The following is a 25,880-nucleotide window of genomic DNA, read 5'->3' on the forward strand; positions in this document are numbered from 1 at the left end:
TTAGTAAAACTTTATTTTGGTCACTACTACAATAACCAAAAATGCATGTGCCATACACTTTGCAGAAGAAATACAGGTTTAATAAAGAAATGCTTCTATGTTTGAACATTATCTGATTGAAGTGAATCACTTCAGATCCAACACAGATAGTCTCATCTACACTAGAAAATTACTGTTATTAAAGCTATCTAAAAAACATTAAAGCTATAAATAGCATCTACTGTGCCTGAATTCTCTCAGCAGTAACACATGAACAATGCAATATGCCTGTAGAAGGTGCTTTAAAAGGATCATATACCCAGAGTGATGTTTGAATTTTTTAGAACTATTGAAGCAGGTTGGCTGCAAATGCTAGAAGACTGGGGAGATGAATTTCTGCTTAGCAGGGAGATGAGGAAAAATACACTCTCCCCAGTTCATGGAGAAAAATAAATAGCAAAAGCAATTACAGCTCTTAAAACTAAATAAACTAGCTAGGCAGGATTCGACAGTATAAAATGTCTAAAGGGAGGATGCTGCATTGTGTTCCCGGTGGTTATTGTCAGCAGATTTGACACTGGCTGTTGAACCCATTGTGCTGCTGGTACATGTTCTCCCCTGCTGTTCTTCAGATTGCTGTTGCCTTGCTTCCCCACCGCCTAGAAGAGAAAAGTGTGTTTTAAACTATATTTAAAGCAATTGGGCATATATGCCACTGTTTGGTAGTTGTCAGATCAAGACAAGTAGTTTCACACAACTTAGGCTGAACTATTTTTTGCCTCTTTGGATACCTTAATTTAAAAATCCTCCCCCTCTCCTCTCTTTCCTCCCACCACTTCACACATTTGTGTTTTGGAAGCCTTGATTTTGACTCCTTCTTTGTCTTGTTTTTTCTCCAGGCTTTGTGTTCTGCTATTTGAAGTAGTCAATGAGATGTCTTAGGCACTTCTGGTAATACCCGAGGAAAGCAAGTTTGCTGCAAAGAAAAATTGGGGACTAGCCACCAAGCATGAGCTTTTTGTACAGAAAGGGGCTGTTTTGTTTGTGGTTTAGGGGGGGCTGTATTTTTGGGTTTGTTTGGTTTGTTGTCATTATTTCCCCAGAAACCTACAAGAGCTATTTAATGGAAACAGGAGCAGACTAAGAGGTATCACTGCTTGTGGTGTTAGAGAAGTACACAAAAACAGGCCCTCATTCCTGGCATATGCTTCCAGTATTTGTACATATCAAGCTATGTGCTTCCTTACCTCAGAAAAGAAACAACTTGATACTCATGAGTGTATTGAAGGCGATGCTTTTTGCCAGCAGGACTCTCAAACCCAACACAGCCACAGACAACATGTTTGCTTTCTCCACTTTGGTATCTGCTTAGTGATAGAGAAAAGATGGGACAGATAATGGTGTAGATTTGGATATTGTGATATTGGCAGAAAGTGGAAAAAAACCCACAGGTAATAGTTTCGAAGAAAGAAACAGCAGCAAAGGAAAATATTATAGAGAAACATGACAACAACAGGAGAGGAGCATGTCTGTCTAGACTGGATTTTGCTTCCTGTTGTTTGTCTGTTACTAAACTACCTACCTTGAAAAAGCAGGTTGTGTTTGGTGAAGGTGTTTTATTCTGATTCCTCTACCTCTGAGAAAACACATTACCATGCGTTTATCCCTGACAAAGTAACTTCACAATCTATTTAGGTAACTAACCTTGTGCAGAGGTGTCTGTGGTGTTGCAAACCTTCCCTGTTACTGGTTCTTCAGCCTCCTTTTCTGTAGCATGATAAAGAAAAGACATTATAAATTATATTCAAATTTTTAAAAGGACTAAACAAAACGTTCAAATGATCCTTCGTATTGGAATATGTAGTCAGTGACGTCTAAGGCTCAGGTGATCGGTCACTAATTTTAACATTAATTTGAGGAGAAAATTTCTCCATGCAATTCTAGGAAACAAAAGAATTCCTGAGTTGTTTTGGTTTTACTATTTGAATGAGCTTCATGATGACAAAAACTATCCCCCAAGATATATTGTTTTCTTAGGAAAAAAAACAACAAACAAACCAGCAAACAAAACCAACACACCACCATTTTAACTTTTTGTTGGTTTTAGAAAGACTCTTTAAGGTTGTGGTCTAGGAGGTTTGCTGCTATGTGTTGAAGTATTTAGTCATAAGTAAATGTACATTTTTAAAAAAGATCGTGTTTCTGTGCCCCGCCCCTTTCCCCTCCAAAAAAGCAACTCCAGGTTCTCAAACATTTAAGACCATTTATTTCAGATGTTTTAAAATATCTTTCAGCTCTACCTGCTTATGTACCAGATGTCTTTCCCACTTCTGCTGGTTACCCAGGGCAATACTTACTAGCAGGAGAAACAGCAAGCACTAGAATATGCTACCTTTAGAAATAAGTTGTGGCTGTACCACAAAATTGTACCTGGCGATGTTGTGCTTTCTGTAATAGTGCTGCTGTTGAACTTGGCCGAGCAGGTCACCTCTGTGCTTTTTGTCACATTGACCACCTGAATAGTACTGTATAACCCCTCTGATGTCAAAATGGGTGTATTTTGTTCATATACGACCTCATTAGAGGACATCTCCAAGCTGATATGCTTTGTATAGGAATTCCTTGCCAAACAAGCTGCTTTCCCAATGCTGCCATCTTCTTTCAGATTCTTTGATTTCATCACAATGACTTGTGGGACTGAACTTTTTTGATCAACTGTAAAAAAAAAAAAAAAAAAAAAGTTATTTTATTGCAAAAGCTTGCCTGAGTGCTAAGTCATCTAAAGTTCATATATACTCCAACTGTGACTAATCTCTAGCATTATCTGTTACTAACTGCCTTTCTTTTCTGGGGTCATTATTTCTTGCTGCTGCTTCCAGAAGACCAGATCAGAGACAGAAAGGGTCTATGAGAGTAGATTTTCTAAGGAAGCTTTAATTCCACAGCATTCTAAGCGTCCTTTTGCCAAAGCTTGTGCCTATATGTGAATTCTTTATTTTGTAAGTGAGAGACCTGCAAAGGAGAAGAGAACTTCTATACATGCCACTACAAGAGTCCAATTATTCTGCTTTTTCAACAATTTGATTCCTAAAAGTAACACTTCTATGAAGGACTGTCTTGCATATGCATGAGACATGAGGGAATAACTGTTTTTTCTTCACTCTCCCTCCCCTACCCCAAATCTTGTTTTGATGTGGCTAAAAGGCCTAACCACAGCAAGAGCAATAGGGCAAAGAGAAGTCAGTTTGTTGCTTCCCTGTTGTGCAAGGTTACTCCAATGACATCATTTGCAGAAATGAAGTACAGCTGTTGGAGTGGGGGACAAGGTTGTTTTTTTCAATAACAAATGCTCAGATGCAGTAAGGATTTCTGTCTCTAAGATGGGAAAGTAGGAAAGACGCAATAAAAGTCTATGAATTGCTTATCTCCACTTCTCCAGGAGTTTCTGATAAGGTCAAGAACTTTCAATTGTGGGGAAGGTTTTCCTCACTAGACATTGCACATGGTGTAAGATATTCCAACCCAGTCTGGAGACTATGAAAAGAGAATATGATTGGTAGTCAGTTCAACAAAAGTTCTTGTTGCTGTTCTAAATGTGTGACCTTTCTCATCCATGTGCTGTGCCATATTATTAGTCCCACAGCTCCAGTGGCAGTTAGATGTATAATGCAGAATTTGTATAATAAATTGAATTGAAGGGAAGAACACCTCAAAGCCTATGAACTTGATGTCCCTGGATAAGCCCTCTTACAATCTTCCTTAGCTTAGTATAATAACCTTCAGTGGTGATTCTTTAGGTACAACACTACAACAAACATCAAGGAATGAAAAATGTGCCCTAAAACTGGAGTTTTGAAATAACCTAAAAGATGCTTACAAGTTTTCATAGGATTTGGTATCCTTTCTCTCTCATGCATCTTTTAGGAGAGTTACTCCAAAACTTTCAGATATATTTTTTTCTGGTTTGAAATAATTTTAGAGTTGAATTCTCAGTTCCAAGCAATATATGTGAATGACAAAGGCTTGAAAACTGCAAAAACCTGAATTTCAACCATGTAGCATCAGTCTCCTCTGAGAATTTCTCATAAGACATACAAGTAATGAAGTAAGATTGTTCAGACTTGAAGGGGATGTCTTTTCAGAAAACAAATATTTTTTAAAAAGATAAAATCTTTGCCCTCAGGTCATATGTGGAGAAACTAGGGCAATTCCACATACCAACATCAGAACAATATTAGCAACATGAATTATAATAAAAACATGACAGTGAAAGGAATCATCTAATATTCTTCCTTGCCAAAAAGGGCTCAGCTTAGGAAAGGCTGAGACACATCAAAAGGATTTACACATCCAATTCGACAGAAGCATCCAGAAGGGCCTTTTTGCTAAAAAAGGGTGCATTAGGCCTTGGATTATGCATAGCATCTGTCTTGCAGCCTGGTCAAGAGATTCCTCAGATCTTATTCATTACAGGGTATTTTTTCAAGTTCTGTTCAAGGGGCTCTAATTTTACTCCATTTCCCCCACCACCCACACTCCAATTCTGAGGAACTGAGGTGAAAGCCAAGCAATACTTTACCATAAATTCATGGGCAATAAATTAATAGATACATAAATACCTAAAAAGTAGATGGAAACAGTCACAACTCTGTGACTCTAAGTCAACATTCATTGACTTCATTTGACCTATTCGGTTAAACTCAAACTGTGAGCAGTTTAGTAAGATTAAACTAGTACTAGAAATATTGCATAAGATTCCATTTAATGTTTTTGTATATTATCTTTCTCTCCCCTCAGTGCTGTCTTTCTAACTCTGACAGAATAGAAATTCTTAGGAACTTAAATGTCAGTCTCCACAAGATCTTTAGTTCCCTTCAGACCGTTCAAGCATAGCTTTGAAATCTAACAACTACTATGAAAAGATTATTAGGACGCCCAGTTAGTGGACCGCTGTTAGGTCCCAAAGAAATTCAGCATGATAGAAGCCATGACTCACCATTTTGGATCCCAAATTCTTTCGAAAATCCCCAAATATATGATCAGCATGTTTTTGGACTTAAATTTTCTAATTGCATATCAAGAAGCTATGCATAGGAAGTGCCTAATCAGTGGCTTTAAAACATGAGAGAATGACTGCCTGAATTTTAGGAGGAAGAAAAGGAAAAAAAGTGAAAATCCAAACAAGAACAACTCAGAAGAGGTTAAAGCACAAAAAAATACCTACCTGGCTCCACGGTCAGTTGAGTCCCCTTCCCAAAAAACAGAGCAGCAGTTACACACAGTTAAGACACGTAAATCAAAAAAGGCTCATTTCGCCTTTCTTCTGACATACATTTCCTTTCCAGGTGCTGTACCATGGTTTTGCCAGACCTTCTTAGTACTGTGCATTCTTTGTTATCTGAGAAGATCTTTAGAGGCATTTTGTGTTTTCTGACCTCCAGTATTTCCCAACAGCCAGTGTACTGGCAAGTTGCTTCTCTGGCATAACTCACTGGGTAAGATCCTCAGCAAGAACAAATGCCCACTGTGCAACTGTAGTTAAAGCAGAATTATTTCTCTATGAGACCCCAGAAGCCTCAACTGAATCCCGCTACTTTGCATTACCTGAAAATACAGCCATAAATTCCTGCCACTGCTTGCTTTTGGGAGGGATTTTTATATTATGTTCTGGCAGTAGCATTTTATTAGCACAAAAAGGTTCTACTTCTTTTTCCCTTTAATCTTACAAAGTCATGGAAAGAGCTATATATTCCACAATGTTATGGGCCTTAGTTTTCTTAATTAAAGTTTTATCTAGAACAAACCAAACCAAAAACATTATTTGTCCTTAACTGAGCCATCAAGAGGAGAATATGCCTTCAATATCCTATGGTAACTACTAATGGATGTTTTCCACGTCATTTTATGTTTGGTGATTCTCAAAAAATTCACTTAATAAAGTACAACTGTTCTTAGCATCTTAAAATGCATATTAGTATCTCCCAAAGAAATCCTGTGCAATCTACTCTAGGTGAACCTGCTTTAGCAGGTGGGCTGGACCTCCAGAGGTCACTTCAAAACCCAACTATCCTGTGATTCTGTGATCCTGTGAAATCTAAATTTAGCAACAAAGGGGTCAAGTTCTGAAAGTTTTGGTTTCAACTTATTATTTCAACACACACTGAGTTTCTTAGATGGCTAAGGCCTATTATCTTTTACTGTCAAGCATAACTCTAAAGTCTTTGTGCATCTTTAAAAACGTCATCCTATCCTGAGCTAGAAAAAGAGAAATCATTGAGCAGCATGGAAACTTAACTAAAGTTTCGTGTAATTTTGCATCAGGATGTCAGAGAAGATAGGTAGGAAAAACAGAGACAGAAAGATTTAAAGATTTCAGGGTAGTGGAGAAGACAAGGCTAATAGCTTTATTTTGTCAAATGAATTGTTGTCTAAAGCAAATTGTGTGAAAGTCATTGAAGATGTTTCAGAATTTTGAATAATGTAGTGCAAAATTTTCCTTAAACCAAGAATATCTTCCTGAAATCAGTGAGCCATGTGCTACCTTGAGCCAATTAGAAACAAGTTTTTTCTTGTCAGCAGAAAAACCAACATGCTAAACTTTTTTTTAAAAAAAACATAAGACACTTTCTGAGACAGACTATCATATAAGCAATTCTGTAAATGTCTGAAATGGAAACGCCATTGCTCAATCTTACACCTGCCAGCTCTTAGACTATGTTTTGTTGGTTTTTTCTTGCCAAAATCTAGTCTTCTCTATGGTATATTTGACTTTTTTTTTTTTTTTGACAAGTACCATATTCAAATCAATATTGACCGATGTTAAAACAATGGAATCTGGCAGTTTCTTGTGGTCCTACATTTATAATTGATGATTCGCTGTTTGGAAAGAACAGATTTTTCTTCAGAATCAATTTTTATTCCTTTGTCCCTTTGGAATGGGGGGCAGAGTTAAATTGTTCCAAAACAGACATTGATTCCCATGCATATATCCTACAGACCTGGACAGATATTACGCAGCAACTAAGAGAGACCTATGTCCTTCTGGAATGAGAGAAGGAAGTTTTAGGCATGTAAAATTACAGGAGACATTTTTGCAGCACTTAAAAGACATGCAGATTTCCAAAAGCATCATAACAAGTTTTAAGGTATGCACCTGGTAACAAAGATCAACCTAACACACTCGCCTACTGCCCCAAAATTCACACTCCCCCTGAAAAGGTTGGGGTGACATCCACCTTTTTTGTACTTTATGAAATTCCAAAAATTCCAAATAATTCCAGTTCTGGGTCCTTCAGTTCAAGAAGGATACGGAACTGCTGGAGAGAGTCCAGCACAGCCACGAAGATGCTGAAGGGAGTGGAGCATCTCCCATGTGAGGAAAGGCTGAGGGAGCTGGGGCTCTTGAGTGTGGAGAAGAGGAGACTGAGGGGTGACCTCATTAATGTTTATAAATATATAAAAGGTGAGTGTCACAAGGATGGAGCCAGGCACTTCTCGGTGACAACCAACAGTAAGACAAGGGGTAATGGGTTCAAGCTGGAACACAAGAGGTTCCACTTAAATTTGAGAAGAAACTTCTTCTCAGTGAGGGTGAAGGAACACTGGAACAGACTGCCCAGGAGGGTTGTGGAGTTTCCTTCTCTGGAGACATTCAAACCCACCTGGACACGTTCCTGTGCAACCTCATCTGGGTGTTCCTGCTCTGGCAGGGGGATTGGACTGGATGAGCTTTTGAGGTCCCTTCTAATCCCTAACATTCTGTGATTCTGTAAAGGTAGGAAGAACTGAGGTTTGTTATAATCCCTGCTCACCATAGCTGCATTTTCAAAGCCTAGGCAACTTGGTAGCCAATTTTCATTCATTCTAAGTGGTCTTGGACATGAAGCAGCTGTGAAAATTTAAGCCAAATTATATTTAAACTCCTGCTGCCTCTGCCTCTATACCAGTGACCTGGTGACACTTTAAGTGTGGTGCCAGTGTCAAAGACTAAGTTGTCATACCAGAGAGCTAAAGATCTGTCTCAGAACTTCTCTCCAGTGTCAGCTCTTTGCTGATCTGTGCATTCCTGCTCAAAATGAGGCAGTGAACATCCACTGGAGGATAGGACACTTCATAGTAAATTTGGGACAGAGAGCTATCTGGAATGGAAATAAATTATAACGTGTTAAGTAATGCCCACCAAGTGTTTGGGGATCATGGAGTAATGCTGATATATAGAGGTAGCCCCGTTATTCCTCCAAATCCTTCCTAAGCAGATACAACCTGAGGACTCAGCTTGAAATCCTGGCTGGAGAGAGTGCACTTTATGGATTGTTGCAGCAGAAGATTCTTAGAGTGAACCCAAAAAATTAGATTCCTTTGTCCTCCCCCACCTTAATTTTAACATAATATTTAGAAATAAAATAATGACACTTACCTGGTTCAACTGTGAGAGTGGTCCCACTTCCAAATACCAGCTTATTTGTTCTCACACTGCTACTACTTAGTTCTATAAATAACTCTTTCGTCATGGTATTCAAAAGTGTTGTAAAAACAGAAGAGCAAAAGCCAGATATTTTTCCTAATTATCCATGTGTGCAGTCCCATGAAGGCATCCAGAGCCACATTTTCTTCCAAAACTGGAAACAGAAAACCAATAATTGAATAGTTCAATGATTTCAAATAGCTTGACTGAATACAGGATTTCCAAGTTCTCTCTTTCTTCCATCTTTTAGAAACCCTGTGAGTTCTATATTTCCAGGATAAATAGAAACATGAAAAGAAGGCTGTATTTGTCTCCTTAATCATTTCAGTCACCCATCTCCTTTCTTCTCCAAAATATATTACCTTTTTTCCATCTTTGGGTTTTTGTACAGGGCCATAAGTTGTTTATATCATTGTGGTACTCCAGCCCCCAGACACAGTGATACATTCCATTACAAAAACTATCTCTTCCTTTTCACTACACAGAATTTTGGATTATACAGGCAGTCACATGACTTCCTGAGTGGTTTCTGTCCTAACATACTACATGAAGAAACATGATATGGCTTTAAAAGAATGGTCTAAAATAATACCAACAATTTGGGATGACATGACATCTCTGAAAAGTCTCATGGAGTCGAGCTGAATAAAAAGCAGGGGGAAAATATAAAAAGGAATAGTTTTAGCACAATTTCAAAGCATTTAGGGAAATCCTTCTGTGCTGCAGGAAGCTGTCTACATTTTCACCTTGAATTTGGTTTCAGCACTCGGGAGCATGAGGACTGTGCATGATCTGGGCTCTGAGAGTTAGTGCCCGAGGGTCATATGGTGGCTTAGGAAGTTTTTATGCTGTTTTAGGTAAGATGAGAAAGTAGGTAAAGTGCTTGTGACTTCTTATGCCAAGCTCATTCTTCACCTAAAGATTTGCAACTACAAAATAGATTCAGCACTGTCATAGCAAATCAGGGGCTTGGAGCTCTGTCAAATGAGGTGTCTGAGCCCACTGACCATGAGCCATACAGGAGCACCAGAAAAAGTGGTGTTAGTAATGGAAGGGGCCCTGCTGCAGGGAACAGAACCCCCATCTGAGAGCTGAACCTGTTTTCTAAGGAGATTTACTCCTTGACACGTACTTGGACTGGGGATATTGTTAAAAGTCTTGCAAAACTTATTGCACCTATGGGCTACTACCACCTGCTTGCTCTTTTGGTTGTCTAGAGCTTAATGATGGTGACAATAGGGTTGAGTGTTTGTGGATAAGAATCAGGGGGAAGGTCAACAAGGCAGATATCCTAGTGGGAGTCTGTTACAGACCACTCAACCAGGATGAAGAGGCTGACAAATATCTTCTATAAGCAGCTGGCAGAAGTCTCACAATTGCTACCCCTTGTTCTCATGGGGGACTTCAATTTACCAGATGTCTGCTGGAAATACAGCACAGCAGAGAGGAAACAGGAGTTCCTGGAGTGTGTGGAAGACAACTTCCTCACACAGCTGGTCAGTGAGCCAACTAGGGAAGACACCTACCAGACCCGTTGTTTGTGAACAGAGAAGGACTTGTGGCTGATGTGACAGCTGGACATAGTGATCATGAAATGATGGAGTTTTCTATTCTTGGTGAAGTAAGGAGGGCAGTCAGTAGAACTGCTACCTTGGATTTCCAAAGGGCAGACTTTGACCTGTTTAGGAGGCTGGTTGACAGAGTTCCTTGGGAGGCAGTCCTGAAGGGCAAAGGAGTCCAGGAAGACTGGACATTCCTCAAAAAGGAAATCTTCAGCGTGCAGGAGCAGGCCATTCCCATGTGCCGAAAGATGAGCTGGCAGGGAAGAAGACCAGCCTGGCTGAACACAGAGATTCATCTGGAATTGAGGAAAATATTATGACCTTTAGAAGAAGGGGCAGGCAACTCAGGAGAACCTCAAGGATGTTGTGAGGTTATGCAAGGAGAAAATTAGAAGGGCTGAAGCTGGCTACTGCCGTAAAAGGCAACATAAAATGTTTCTATAGATAGATGAGCAACAAAACGAAGGCTAAGGAGAAGCTCCATACTTGAGTGGATGCGGGGGGAAATACAGTGACAGAGGATGGGGGAAAGGCTAAGGTACCAAATACCTTATTTGCCTTAGTCTTCAATGGTAAGACCAGTTGTGCTCCAGGTACCCAGTCCCCTGAGCCAGAAGATAGGGACGGAGAGCAAAACGAAGCCCAAATAATCAAAGGGCAAATGGTTAGGAACTTGCTACACCACTTAGACACACACAAGTCTATAGGGCCAGATGGGATCCACTCAAGGGTTCTGAGAGAGCTGGTGGAGGTGCTCACCAAGCCACTTTCAATTATTTATCAGCAATCCTGGCTAAATGGGGAGGTCCCAATTCACTAGAAATTGGCAAATGTGACACCATTCTACAAGAAGGGTAAGAAGGGTCAGAAGGAAGATCTGGGGAACTACAGGCCTGTCAGTCTGACCTTGGAGACAGGGAAGGTTATGCAGCAGACCATTGTGAGTGCCATCATGTGGCAGATAAAGGACAACCAAGCAATCAGGCCCAGTCAACACGGGTTTATGAAAGGCAGGTCCTGCTTGACCAACCTGATCTCCTTCTATGACAAGGCGATCCGCCTAGTGGATGAGGGAAAGGCTGTGGATGTTGTTTACCTGGACTTTAGTAAAGCCTTGGACACTGTTTCCCACAGCATTCTCCTGCAGAAGCTGGTAGCTCATAGCTTGGATGGGCGTACTCTTCTTTGGGTAAAGAACTGGTTGGAAGGTCAGACCCAAAGAGTTTTGGTGAATGGAGTCAAATCCAGTTGGTGGCCAGTCATAAGTGGTGTTCCCCAGGGCTCAGTATTGGGTTCAGTTCTGTTTAATCTCTTTATCAATGATCTGGATGAGAGGATTCAGTGCACCCTCAGTAAGTTTGGAGATGACACCAGGTTGGGTGGGAGTGTTGATCTGCTTGAGGGTAGGAGGGCTCTACAGAGGGATCTCAACTGACTCAATCAATGGGCTGAGGCTAACTGTATGAGATTCAAGAAGGCTAAATACCAGGTCCTGCACTTGGGTCACAACAACCCCAGGCAATGCTAAAGGCTTGGGGAAGAGTGGCTGGAAAGCTGCCTGGCAGAAAGGGGGTGCTGATTGGCAGCAGCTAAACACGAGCCAGTGTGTGCCCAGGTGGCCAAGAAGGCCAACAGCATCGTGACGTGCATCAAGAATAGTGTGGCCAGCTGGACTGGGGAAGTGATTGCCCCCTTGTCCTGGGCACTGGTGAGGCTGCACCTCAAATCCTGTTTTCAGTTTTGGGCCCCTCACTACAAGAAAGACATTGAGGTGCTGGAGAGAGTTCAGAGAAGGGCAACAGAGCTGGTGAGGGGGCTGGACCAGAAGTCTTATGAAAAGCAGTTGAGGGATCTGGGGTTGTTTAGCCTGGTGAAAAGGAGGCTGAAGGGAGACCTTATTGCTCTCTACAACTATCTGAAAGAAGGTTGAAGAGACATGAGTATTGGTCTCTTTTCACAACTAGCAAGTGATGGTACGAGAGGAAATGGCCTCGAGCTGCACCAGGGAGTGTTTAGTTCAGATATTAGGAAAAACATCTTCACTGAAAGGGCCCAGGGACAAGCTTCCCAGGAAAGTGGTTGAGTCACCATCCATGGAGGTATTTAAAGGGTGCATAAATGTGGTGCTTAGGGACATGGTTTCGTGGTAGACTTGGCAATGTTAGGTAATGGTTGGACTTGATGATCTTAAAAGTCTTTTCAAACCTAAACAATTCTATGATTCTATGATTTTCTTTCATGTGAGTATAAATGATATCACCAGGGGAGTCCTGGAAAGTAGCCAGTAGACTCTGGGGGTAATGGTCGAGGGCACGTGGGCCCAGGTGGCCCACCTTTGACCCTGATGGTGAAAGGGAGAGTGGTGAGAAGGAGTGGGTGGATGCTGCTGGTCACAGTTGTACAGCTGGCATTGGCAAAAGTAGCTTGGTTTTCATGACCATGGGACCCTTTTTGAGGACTGAGGACTGTTTGGAAGAGATGGGACCTACCTAACTAAATGGAACAAAAACATCTTTGCCAACAGGCTGGCCAACCTGATAAGAAAATATTTATTAGGAACAACATGAGAAGCAAAAGAATTATCAATAATCAACCAAGAAAGTGGTGGGAAGGGTTGGTACAAAATTTATAAGGAGCAATATGAACAGGATAGACTTCATGATAATAAAAAAAGGGCTGAAAGGGGTGCACTTCAAGTGTTTATACATAAATAAGGAAGTATTATGGGGGAAAAAAATCTCATACAGTTTCTCTGATATCAGCATGACTGGGTGTCTCCTTAAAGTGCCTGTGCACAAATGCGTGGAATATGGAGAAAAAAAATGAGATAAATAAGAGTTCTACTAGCAGTTGCAAGGCTATGATCTCATTGACAACACAGTGTTATAGTGGGATAGTTCACATGATTCAAGAACTGAAATGGATGGTGAAGTGCAGACTAGTGCACATTGCTTAGGCTCCTGTCCAGCATGGCCCAGGTTTTCCTCTGAGGCTTGGTTGTAAAGCTCTGAGATCATGGATGTGTGGTGGGGTAGCTTACAAGAAGTACTGTAGTGGATGGAGCCAGGCAGTTTAGGAAAGACAGTCTGGGAAGGCAAGGACAAGTAATTGCCCTTTATGTCAGAGAGCAGCTGGAATATGTGGAGTTCTTCTTTGGGATGTGCAGTGACCCAGCTAAGGATTAGACGCAGATCAGTGAGGGTGACATTGTGGTGGGTAGCTACTAGAGATCACCTGATCAGGAAGAAGAAGCAGACAAGGCCTTCTTCAGACAACTGGTAGAAGCCTCATGGTTGCTTGCCCTGGTTCCCATGAACCATGAACAGTGCCAAATGTCTGCTGGAGGGACAGCACAGCAGGGTACAAACAATCATGCAGTTTTCTGGCATGTACCCATGAAAACTACCTAACACAAGTGATTAAGGATCTGGACCTCCTACTTGCAAATAACAAAGCACTTGTGGATGATGTGAAGGTGAGGGGCAGACTTGGCTGCAGTGATGATGCAGTGTTTGGGCTCAGGATCCAGAGAACAGGGAACAATGCAAAAACCAATGCAGGACCACAGCCCTGCACTTCAGGAGAGCAGAATTTGGACTCTTCAGTGATTTGCTTGGAAGAATCCCATGGGTTATGGTCCTGGACAGAGGTGGGGTCTAGGAGGGCTGCTTGATTTTCAGAGATCAGCTTCTTCAAGCTCAAGAATAATTCATATTGAGGAAGCAGTAAGTCAAGCAAAGGTGGCAGGAGGCCAAGATGATGAAGAAGGGGCTCCTGAATAATCTCATAAATAAAAAGGAAACGTGCACGAGTTGGAAGCAGAGAAAGATGATCTGGGAGTGTTACAGAAACCCTGTCTGATCATGTAGGGATTGGGTTAGGAAAGCCAAAGTGCATCTGGAGTTGAATCTAGCAAGAGATCTGAAGGGCAACAGAAAGGTTTCTAGAGGTACACCATCAGCCAAAGGAAGGCTAGAGAAAATGCGGTCCCAGTGCTGACTGGGATAGGGCATCTGGAGGCAAAAGACACTGAAGAAGCTGAGGCACTTGATGCCTTCTTTGACTCAGTCTTTACAGATAAGTCTGACTTTCAGGATTCCCAGGTGTGTGAGCCGATGCAGACAGGTCACAGGAACAACCACAAGCCACAGATGCAACGCAAAGAGCAAACTGATTTTTGTTACCTCGCTACCCGGAGGATCTCCAAAATAGCGTATAAGCTCCCAGGCAGAGGTCACACAAGCAGAGACCAAGGCACTGCAGAATTCAGACCCTGGTGAAGATCAACAAACCTGCTTTTTTCGCCTGTATATCAGGGATTCACATAGGCACAGTTTATCACATTGCTTTGTTCTTTGCCTAAAGGAATTTCAAGTACGTATGATAAGGTGCCTTTAAGACCTTTTTTCACAGGCCTGTTATCTAAACACAGAGATTCTACTTGTCATCTATGTGTTTTTTCTACACCCCAGCTGCAGTCACTTGCGTGTAGTTACAATTCTTCTCACTGATCTTCCATTATTGCCACATACCAGGTAAATAGAAAGAAACCAAATGTGATTCAAAACTCTTGTTCTGATGTCAAATAGCATGGAGATTACTAGCGGGAAGTACCCTTTCTATTCTCCTGCTCTTGTTCTTCATGCATCTGCTTCTCATCACTGTTGGATATGAAGATAAAAGGATCTTTGTTCTTACCAAAAAAGTGTGAACAAATCTTACCTTCTCTGTGCTCTGAGACCAACAAAAGAACATAATGCTAAGCTTAAATGAAAACATCTAATATACAGTCCATTAATCCCCACTTGCTGAACCTGAGCCAACAGTCAGATGTGTAAAATTATGTCCCTTGCAAGATCCAAGATCTGACAATGAATGTTGGGGAAACTGGCCCTGCACGAAGAGGTCTTCCTGCTGTCTGTGTCATTATAGGAATCAAATTTGTGTGTGTGCATAAGAAAAAAGACACTACACAAGGCACCATGTTTCCACCTTCAAGACAAGGCAGTCACTAAGACAATTTGTGTATAGTGGTTCAGTCCTTTTCAATCACTGTGGTACGTAGTCCCCACAGTGGTAGATAGTTTTACAAAAACACATGCTTTTTTCAGTGCCAGGTGATGTCTCCACTTTCATGTCCTTTGAAGAGCTTGGCTTTCTTTTCCTCTTCCTCTATACTGTTCTACTTGTGAACAATCTAATACTATTCCAGAGAGCTTGCTATACACTAAAAGTATAATAATCATTGCTTTTTTTGGTAGATAGAATCATATTAATCTCTCACTAAAATATTGCCCATACTTGTCAAAAGGGAATATTGTTTCTTTTGAGTTGTTAGAGCTGTTCTCATTTAATGGACCTGATTACTGGTTTGTCTTTTAACAGACATCAAGAGAGCTAGGGTGAAATATTTTAAATAATATCTGGGGACCAGCTGTCCAAGTCTTATTAATTTTCAATTTAGTTTCATTCTACATTTCCTAACTCTTTCTAGACCTTCAAGTATTTAGATTCTCAAAGTCTATTTTCATGCCAAATAAAAAACAAGTCCATGTTTATGAAGTGTTCAAAAGTTGTCTTTGTTTAGCTGATAGTGGTTTAGTGGGCTCTGTCTTAATGTGCTAAAGTTGATAATTTACTCAGGTATTTGATTTTCATTAGGTTGGTGCAAAAGGAACTGCAGTTTTTGCATTGTTGAAATTTGCTCTTTGGTATTAGAATACATTCTTAAATAAATGTGGTGTATGTTACACATCATTTTAATGTGCTTTTCTCATATTATGTTTGGTTGTTTGTTGGTTTTTGTTTCTTCATTTTGGTCTGGTTTTTTGTTTTGGACTTATTAGTTGCTGTTTATTTTATATTTAATTTAGACCATGGAAATTATGTTAGATAAAAAGCAAATTCGAGCAATTTTTTAATTCGAGTTCAAAATGGGTCATAAAGCAGCAGAGACAACTCACAACATCAACAACACATTTGGCCCAGGAACTGGTAACAAACATGCAGTGCAGTGGTGGTTCAAGAAGTTTTGCAAAGGAGACAAGAGCCTTGAAGATGAAGAGCATAGCCACTGGCCGTCGGAAGTTGACAACAATCAGTTAAGAGCAATCATTGAAGCTGGTCGCCTTACAACTACACGAGAAGGTGCCAAAGAATTCAACTTCCACCATTCTATGGTCATTCGGCATTTGAAGCAAATTTGAAAGCTGAAAAAGCTCGATAAGTGGATGCCTCATGAGCTGATCAAAAATTTAAAAAATCATCATTTTGAAGTCTCATCTCCTCTTATTCTATGCAACAAAACCAAACCATTTCTCTATTGTGATGTGCAATGAAAAGTGGATTTTATATGAAAAACAGCAACAACAAGCTCAGTGGCTGGACCAAGAAGATCCTCCAAAGCACTTCCCAAAGCCAACCTTGCACTAAAAAAACATCATGGTCACTGTTTGGTGCTCTGCTGTCGGTCTGATACACTACAGCTTTCTGAATCCCAGCAAAACCATTAATATACTCTGAGAAGTATGCTCAGCAAATCAATGAGATGCACTGAAAACTGCAGCACCTGCTGAGGGCATGGGCCATCAGAAAGGGCCCAATTTTTCTTTATGACAACGCCCAACCACACGTTGCACAACCAGTACTTCGAAAGTTGAATGAATTGGGCTACGAAGTTTTGCCTCATCCACCTGATTCACCTGACCTCTTGCCAACCAACTGCCACTTCTTCAAGCTTCTTGACAATTTTTTCCATGGAAAACGCTTCCACAACCAGCAGGATGAAGAAAATGATTTCCAAGAGTTTGTCAAATCCCAAAGCACAGATTTTTACACTTACAGGAATAAACAAACTTATTTCTCATTGGTGAAAATGTGTTGATTGTAATGGTTCCTATTCTGATTAAGACATGCTTAAGCCTAGTTATAATGATTTAAAATTCATGGTCCAAAAATACAATTACTTTTGCACCAACCTAATAATATTTCTTGTTTGAGTGTCACTTTTATAAGGGTCTTGGAAGTTTTTTCATAATTATATGCACCATTTTTCTAATTTCTTTGATTTTCTGAACTAGATTATTTGAACACTGTCTATGCTTTGGACCTTTCATTTATATAGACATGCTTTCAGCTGAGTTTGAAGGTGAGGAACATCTAGTTACAGTTGACTACGTTGTTTTTTAATTTTATTTTTATCTTCCTTTAATGATTTTGATCAATGGTTACCTGGAACTGTGGAACAGTTTCTGAATCCTTAAATTCATTTCTAAGACACAAAAGGAAATAGCATTATTTCATCCTGTTCACAAATCTGTCTGGTTCCCTGCTGTATTACACAATGTTTGCATTATTGTTGCTACCAAGTACAAAAGTGTATTTCTCATTTTTAATCACTGTTTTTGATTCCAGACATGTTCATCTGCTCTTCCCTTTATTGTGTCAAATTGTCTTCTCCTCCTTATTTCTCAGTCCTCCAAGTAAGCTGACAAATTGGATGATGTGATGCTTTCAGGCTCTTGAATTGTTGGCAGGATAAAAAGAACAAGCTTTAAATAGCTCCTGGCACAGGCCTGCGTGCATACAGGTGCCTCTCCCACATCCTTCAGTTGCTGCCAAATCTTCTCAAAGCAGTGAGACCACTCCTTGCTTGTCACCCAGATCTCAGATGCAGTTAAACAGCATTCTTCCATCTGGGTGGCCACAGAAACACACCTGTCTTCACAGCCTCCCACAAGCCACAAACTTGAATTTGTTCCATTTAAAAATTGAGTTCTGCCTTTTCCTTTCACTGTCCTAGTTTATCCTCTGCAAAGAATCGCAGGAGGCGCTCCAGCTTCACGAGTGAGATGTCAGAATGTTTAGACTGTGTTCCACAAGGTGATACTGAAGACGTCTCCTTGAATTCTGTTTCAGAGGAAAAGAGAAGAAAGGAAGTCTCCTTTCCTCTAGAAAAGTGTCCTAGGCAGATGAAGATACATTTTAGAGGGGAACTAGTTGTTATTTCTACACATTTAGTTTCTTTTTTTTGCTAGCAGGTTATTGTTGCATGCATGATTGTTTGAATTCCTTCAGCCCTGCTGAAAGGTCTACACTGCTTCTATCCAGAACAAACTATCCTGGTACTTCCAGAATAATTCTACTTTAACACAATTTTTTTTTTTTTTTTTTTTTTTGGTGGGGAAGGGCCACAGTTCACTATGAGCTTAGCTCACAGCATGTTCACCTGATTTAATAATACGTTTATAAGAGGCTGGGTCCATGGCTTTTATTGGCAAAAAGAGTTGGTTCTGGGATACATCTGTCAAGTGACTTTTCTCTTAAAGGATGTGGTGTGCATTATGTTCTTCTGTGGACAGAACCACTCCATTCAACCGTTTAACCAAGACAGAAATGTTACTGGTTATGAATTCCCTGGACACAGTGTAGGTGATCTTAGAAAACTAGATATTTAAAACCAAACAGTAACTCACAACCTTCACAATGGAGAGGACAGCTAAAAGTAGTGATTTAAGATGAGATCTATAATCTCTGCTTGGGGAAATCCCTGAACTGCTGAAACCTACAAGAAAGGAGGGTAGTAACAGAAGAAATAACATAGCATTCGCTTTCTATTTATAGCCTTTGCAAGACATCTGACATTGGCCCGAGAGGCAGTCTACTGTGTTGAATGGCTCTTCAATTAATCCACAGCAGCAATTCTTCCACAGAGCCAAATGTGTTAATCAGGGCAATGTTTGGGGATAACTGACCTCCCATGTATCTCTAGTTTGTATAGGACAACCAGGGCATAGAACCATAGAATATCCTGAGTTGGAAAAGACCCACAGGCTTCATCGAGTCCAGCTCCTGTCCCTGCACAGGACAACCCCACAGTTCAAACCATGTGTCTGACAGTGTTGTCTAGTTTCTTCTCAAATACTTGCAGGCTTGGGGTATTATTCAAAGGCAATGGATGTATGCATAAAAGCATACGGATGCATTTGCATATGGAGACATACAAGCAAATGCACTTCCATGAAAATCTACACTTCCAAATACAGAAATGAATGCTAGGTTCTCAGAGTATGGACATGTATGTTTATTCACATGAAGCTGAAGCTAGGAATGGAGAAAAGAAATTTTTCATCATATCCTGGGAAAAATCATCTCGGCAGTGTAGTTCCTGATGCAGTGCCCATTTTCTCGGGTACCACCGATTGACTGTTGTTATGCACTGCTGCAACATTGCTCTAAGACTCCCTGAACAATGTAAGGTGTCCAAATGTAATTAAGTTCTGTCTTTCCATGTTTAAATTTTAATTCTTTCAATGCTTGTTGCACTTCTTCCAAAAGAACAAACCTCTTTCCCTGTCACTTTCTGCCTGTGGGAAAGAATGAGAAGAAAGCAAGAAAGTAACAGCATGTTCACCGTTTTGTGTGTGCTTGTGAGAGAGACTGCTACTGCAGCACCTCTGTGCCTGTTTCTGGAAAAAGCCAGTCCAGACTAGTCTTGAGAAGTCTGGGAAGAATCTTGCCTTGCAGCAACCACAAAAGACCAGGCTGGATTTAAAATCCTTCCTTCCAGCTCTGCCCTGGCCGTGCCTGTGTTTCAAGCACTGTGTCCTTTTCCAGCTCTCTGGTGCTGCAGAAATAGGTGGCCGTGTCTGCAGCTGATGGCCAGAGCACTTCCAGGGAGAGCCGGTTCCTGGAGGGCTCCGCAGAGCTGGTGACTTGGGTCTGGAAGGAAGAATCAATGTGCTGCAGTCCTGTGAAAGGAAACTTCAGCACTACATGCCACAGGTCTCTGCCAGGAGTCTGATGGATCCAGTCCCAAGTGTAGCTGCTGTCAGTGATGGGTACAACAGCGTTGTGGCAGGCGAGCATGAGAGCCTCTGAGACCTTCCCTACTGTAGGGCCAAAGGTCTCTGTCTGCACCTGAGAAAAGGCACCTGCAGCTCCAGGAGACAAGGATGAACAGGTCACAATAGCTCAAGGAATTCCTCTAAATGTTAAAAACCACTTCTTCAGTGTGATGGTGAGCGAGCACTAGGACAGGTTGCCCAGGAAGCTTGAGAAGTCTCCATGCTTGGAGATGTTCAGAAGATGTCTGGACATCAGGTTCTAGCTGGCCCTGCTAAAGCAGAGCAGTTGGGCCGGATGACCTCTGGAGGTCCCTTCCAACCTCAGCCATTAAATGATTGTGTGAGCAGAGGGGAAGGATTATCGCCTCAACTTATGCAATGCATGGAAGGCAGGAGAGGGCATGCTAAGCTCCCTTGTGGAAACCTCTAAGTACTTCTCTGTCCCTGCCCAGTTAGCAAGGATGGGCAGCTCCTGCTCACCTCTCATCAGCTCCTCTCTGTCCACAGATCTGCACTGCTCAGTTTTACTGTGTCAGGCCTTCCCCCATAAAGGCTAGAAGAAAAGTCCTATGGGGAGTGGCTAAGAATTTTGAGTTTGTCTAGTTTGGAGAAAAGGAGGCTGAGGGGTGATCTCATTGCTCTCTACAGGTTCCTGAGGAAGGGAAGTGGAGAAGGAGGTGCTGATCACTTCTCCCTGGTATCCAGTGACAGGATGCATGGGAAGGGTTTGAAGCTGCATCATGGCAGGTTTAGGAAGCATTAGCTTACTGAGTGGGCAGTCAAACCAGGGAACAGGCTTCCTAGAGAGGTGGTTGATGACTGTCAGTGTTAAAGAGGCATTTGGACAATGCCCTTAATAACATGCTTTAACTTGGTCAGCCCTGAAGTAGTCAGGCAGTTGAACTAGATGGTCATTGTATGTCCCTTCCAACTGAAATAGTCTATTCTAATTCTATTCTATTTTATCCTATCTGATCGTATCATATCCTCTGGATGACTGACAGCAGTCAGGCATGATGAAACCCACCTCTCTCTAAGCCTGAGCACACCCCATTCACTGACTCACCGAGACGGGCTGTGACATCTGTGAACATGCAGGAGGGGACAGCAGGAGGGCAGAAAGCTGATGTTCAGGCATGCCCCAAGTGTCTCTCACTGTGGTCCCTGCAAGGTGCAGTAATACAGCGCACTGTCTTCCAGTTCCAGTTTGGTGATGATCAGGGTCCCAGAGCTCTTGTCAGCCTGGCAGGCAAACCTCTTGGCTGTGGCTGTAAGAGTCTCCCTGACCCTTGCTCTGCAGCAAGTACTGCAGGGGTCCACCAGGACACTGCTGATACCAGACCACATAAATATAGGAGGCGTTGGAGCTGAAAGTGCATTGCAAGGCCCCAGTATTCCCTGCTTGCCACCACACCGCAGATGTCTTTGCTTGATCTCATCACCCTGAAATGCAGCTGAAACAAAATCAGGGCTGTTCACCCACTCCTTTGGTCTCACTGGCACAAGGAAATGGCACGTGAAAGGATCAAGGGAAGCGGGCAATTACGTTGCAAGGCTATTATGATGCCAAAGTCCAAGTGCTTTGTGTAACCAAGGGAAAAAAGGAACAGGTGGAAGGCACAGAAAGGCCACAGGCAGACACAGTGGCCAGGCTGGTTGGGTGACAGAAATACAATGAACCACCTCCTCAGAATAAAACACTGCGTCTGGGGCTCAGGAGACAGAAATTGGCAGTTTCAGGAAAAGAGTTCCTGCAGAAAGCCCAGAACCATGTGGTGTGCAGTAATGGCCCCTCTCTCTCTGAGCGAACCACGGAGTTAGTTCAGCACTCATGAATTCTGTGCTGGGCCCCACCAGGTTTGTGTTAAAGCTCAGCTGGATTTCCTGTCCCCGTGTGAACAGCACAGAAGTAGCGGCCAGAGTCGCCATGACGCAGGAGGCGCAGGCTGAGAGACGCCTCAGATCGGGAATTGTCCCGGGATGCCGTGGCTCGACCCTCCACTGATGGACCGAATTTACGAACTGAGGAGTCCTGGCTGATAAAGGACAGCCACTCGGGTCTGCCACCGGGTGCCTGACGGTACCAGTAAACGTAGTAATTCCCGAAGGTGAGGCCGTATCCCCGGCAGGAGAGGAGCACGGAGTCCCCGGGCGCTCGCAGCCCTCCGCCGGCCTCCACCAGCCTCAGCTGCGCACACACCCCTGCGGACGGAGAGCGCAGGCAGCCGGGCAGGGCGCGCCCACGGCCCGAGACCGTTCACCCGCCGGCCCGGCGCCCCCCGGCCCGGCACAGCCACAGCCGCCACCCCCTCTCTCCCGGCAAAGCCCCGCGCCCGGGACAACGCCCCGCCTGCCCTCCCCGGGGCTGAGCCGCGCCTGCCCCGACCCTTGGGCCCGAGCCGCCGACCGAAAGCCTCGGCCTCGGCCTCTCCCGCCCTCCGTCCGCTTCCCCGCTAAGGAAGGCGAGCGCCAGGCGACAGCGCGCCCGGCGCGGGAGCAGCCGCAGCCCCGGGGCCCCGGGACGGGCAGGGCCGCCCCAGGAGCGGGCAGCCCCAGCCCCGGGCTCGCTGTCCTCCCCGCCCGGCTCTCACCTGCCGGCCCCGCGGCCAAGGACAAGGCCAGGAGCCACGGCCCCAGCCCGGGCGCCATCGCGCCCTGCGCAAAGGGGCCGGCCGGGGCCGAAGGGCCCCGCGGGAGCCGCACAGGAGCCGAGCGGAGCCGCGCTCGGGCAGCTGCTGCCCGCCCCGCCGCCTCGGCCCCTCCGCGGCAGCGCCGACGCCTCCGCCCGCCCCCGACAGACCCGGCCCGGCCCCCGGGGCCGCGGCCCCTTGCGGGCAGGAGAAGGGGCGGTGCGGGGACGGCCGCGGGGCAGGGCCGTCGGCAGACGAGGAGCGCGGCGGCGCGGCAGACCAAGGCTCCTGGCCCTCGGCTCCCGGCGCGGCTCCGGCGCTGGCCCGGCTTGTCGCCCTGCCCGGCCCTGCGGAAGGGGGTCGCTGCCTCGGCCGGCCCCAGCCCCAGCGCCAGGGACGGGCTGTGGGGCCGTAGCGTCCCCTCGCAGGACCCTCCCCGTGCCCCGCACCCCAGCCCGCCCTGGCCTCACTCCCATCCCCTGCCCGCGGAGACCAAGACACTCCGAGGTCTGTGCTGCCATCCCGAGGGGCCTCGACAGCCCGAGAAATGGACTGACAGGAACCTCCTGCAGTTCCACAAGGGGAAGCGCAAAGCCCTGCATCTGAGGAGGAACAACCCCACGTACCAGGGCAGCCTGGGAGATGCTCAAATGGAAATCACGTTGTGAGAAAAGGACCCAAGTGTTCTCTTGGACAACTACTTGACCAGAAATGTGCCTTTTGTGGCAAAGGTGACTAATGGTATCCTGGGATGCACTGGACAGAGTATCGCCAGCAGGTCCGGGAGCTGGATCCTTCCCCTCTGCTCAACACTGCTGAGGCCACAACTGGAGCACTGGCTCCACTTCATGGCTCCCCAGGACAAGAGAGACTCAGGCATAGAGGAGAGAGAGTAGAGAAAGGACACAAAGATGGTTCTGGGACTGCAGCACCTCTTACATGAGGAAATGCTGAGAGAGCTGGACTGTTGACCCTGGAGCAGAGAAGGCTCTGAGTGGTGTCTCATCAATGTGTAGAAACCGATGAAGGGAGGGTGCAGGGATGTCTGGGCCAGGCTCTTTGCAGTGGTGCTCAGTGACAGGTCAAGGGGCAATGCGTGCAAGCTGAAATACGAGAGGATCCATTTGAAAATCAGGAAAGAGCTTTTCACTGTGAGGGTGTCTGAGCACTGGCACAGGTTGCCCAAAGAGGCTGCTGGGTCTCCATTCTTGGCAATATTCACAAGCTGTGTAGGTGTGGTCCTGCGACACCTGGTTTAGGTGGCCTTGCTTGAGTAGGGGCTTGGACCAGATGATCTCCTGAAGTGCCCTCCAACTTCAACCTTCCTATGATTCTGTGAAAAACTCACAGGCACATTCACATCCTTGCAGGTGACATGTGCCAGGGCATAGGGGAAAACTGAAACTTGGAATTTTCCATTAGCCTGATGACTTGCAAAAACAGCTTTTTAGAGGAGTTTTGAGGAAAACACACTTTCCTTTTTGTCTACAAAAGTGAAACTCCAGAGAAAAATATGCAAGTGATACAAAAGTAATAGCGGTGGCTAAAAAAGTGGCACAAGGAGGAGTCAGGGGAGCTATTCACCATGGTTATGTATTTTTGGCATCTTTTGTATGTATGGTGTGTGGTCTTGTTAAATTTTACGTTGTGATGCTCTTTTGTAAAGTTGCAGACCCAGGTACATGCACATGTGCTGAGGTTGTACGACCATGTACACCAACTCAGATCCTGGCTTTGGAAGGATGGGGATTAACATGGATCCCCATTTGACCAGTTGACTGGCTGCTTCCAGGAGCCTGGGAGGTTACTGCTGGCCAGAGCTTGCTGCTGGAGGCAGGGTTCCTGGACAGAGTGGAGAGGAGAAAACTCAGTCAGCAAAAGATTGGTGGAGGCTCTCCCTTTCCCCCTCACATACACCCAGAGGCCATTGCCAGAGGACTGGAGGGGGTACCTGGCAGAATGTTGTCAGCACATCAGGAGGAAAGACTAGAGCTCTTCCCCCCAGTCAGGAACTCAAGCACACAAGAGCACTCCGAAAGCCAATACTGTCTGTTCAAAGCTCTGGCTGGCCATCAGGCCTGTTCCTGTCCTTTTGGGCTCTCCTGAAAGTGTGGAAGAAAGGGGGCAGAATGGGAGTCAACTGACATCAGGAAAATATCTAGTGTAAACCTCCTGCCTGAAGCCAGGTTAACTAGAGTAGGTCTACCGGGTCTGTCTGGGATGGAGTTAACCATCTACATAGCAGCCTGTTTGGGCAGCTGCAATGTTTTATGACCCAATCCGTGCTGGTGAACACACCGATGTTTTAGCTGTTCCTCAACAGAGCTTACACAGCGTCAAGCCCACCTGCTTTTCTCATGTTGCTCACCAGCTCTACAGCTGACAACAACCGGCCAAAGGGATATTCCATCCTGCATGACATTGTGTGAAGTAATAAAAGCTGAGGGAAAGAAGGAGGAAGGGAGGATGTTAATCTGAACTAACCATCACACATGATCAAGCCTGCTTTCCTGGAAATGGCTAAACACCACCTGCCAGGGGGAAGCTGGGAATTTGTCTCAACGCACAAATTTTGTGGAGCACTGGAACAGGCTCCCCAGGGAGGTGTCACAGCCCCAAGCCTGACAGCGTCCAAGAAGAAACTAGACAAAACCGTGTGACACATGGTGTGAACTGTGGGGTTAACACATGCAGCGACAGGAGTTGGACTTGATGATCCTTGTGGCTTCCTTCCAACTCAGGACATTCTATGTTTCTATGAAATTTTTGCACTTTTACCCTTCTGATTCTGTGTCCTGTCCCACTATAGATGCACTAAGTGAGCTGCTGTCTGAAAGAAATAAAAAGAGAGAGATTTTGCCATCCTTATGGCTCCACGTTGTACATGATGGGGCTTGTAGTCTTGGATCCAGCGGTGTGCAGCATCCTCCAGTGTCTGCTTCGGTTCCCAGGGTGACACTGGTGGGCAGAGTGGTTTTCAGGGTAGTGGGTGTGCCACCAGTGCTTGTACAGGTGGGCTTTTTATAAACCTCTGGATCTCCTGCTTGCATAATCTTTGATCTTTTGCGCAGGCTTCACTGGGGGGTGATTGTGAAAGATGAAAGAGTCCTGAAGGGTCTCAGGCCACCTTGAAGGGTCTTAAGCCGTCTCGGGTCTTCTCCCTTAGTGTCAGGCTGGGCCTATCAGAACACGGAGCTATGTGTCCTTCAACACATCCACCACCACATTTATTGGCAAGCCAGCCTTTGTGTCTGTCTCCTTAGCTTGTCATTGACATGTGAATCGCACATCACCTTATCCTGAATGTCCCATATCCTGTGGCTGGATGTTGCAGAACTGGTTTTGACACAATGTGTGACACATTACCAATTTCTCAGGCACCTCGACAGTAAAAACCCAT

General features: G+C 44.3%; 2 protein-coding genes across 2 annotated transcripts in view; both read right to left on the minus strand.

The window, feature by feature from the left end:
- LOC135997909 (M1-specific T cell receptor alpha chain-like) overlaps window positions 1-25,880 on the minus strand; it is a 165,819-nt gene that overhangs the window by 81,171 nt on the left and 58,768 nt on the right. The window lies entirely within an intron of this gene.
- LOC135997908 (Ig heavy chain Mem5-like) lies at window positions 68-22,561 on the minus strand. The gene is made up of 7 exons (XM_065650829.1): window positions 22,442-22,561; window positions 21,732-22,052; window positions 5,204-5,260; window positions 2,410-2,694; window positions 1,684-1,746; window positions 1,227-1,343; window positions 68-638 (listed from the first exon to the last, which is right to left on the minus strand). Exons 1-6 carry the CDS (start codon window positions 22,497-22,499, stop codon window positions 1,228-1,230), a joined length of 900 nt encoding a protein of 299 aa, XP_065506901.1. The 5' UTR covers window positions 22,500-22,561; the 3' UTR covers window positions 68-638; window position 1,227.

This window comes from Caloenas nicobarica, chromosome 24, assembly GCF_036013445.1.
Source record: "Caloenas nicobarica isolate bCalNic1 chromosome 24, bCalNic1.hap1, whole genome shotgun sequence".
Lineage (NCBI taxonomy): Eukaryota > Metazoa > Chordata > Aves > Columbiformes > Columbidae > Caloenas > Caloenas nicobarica.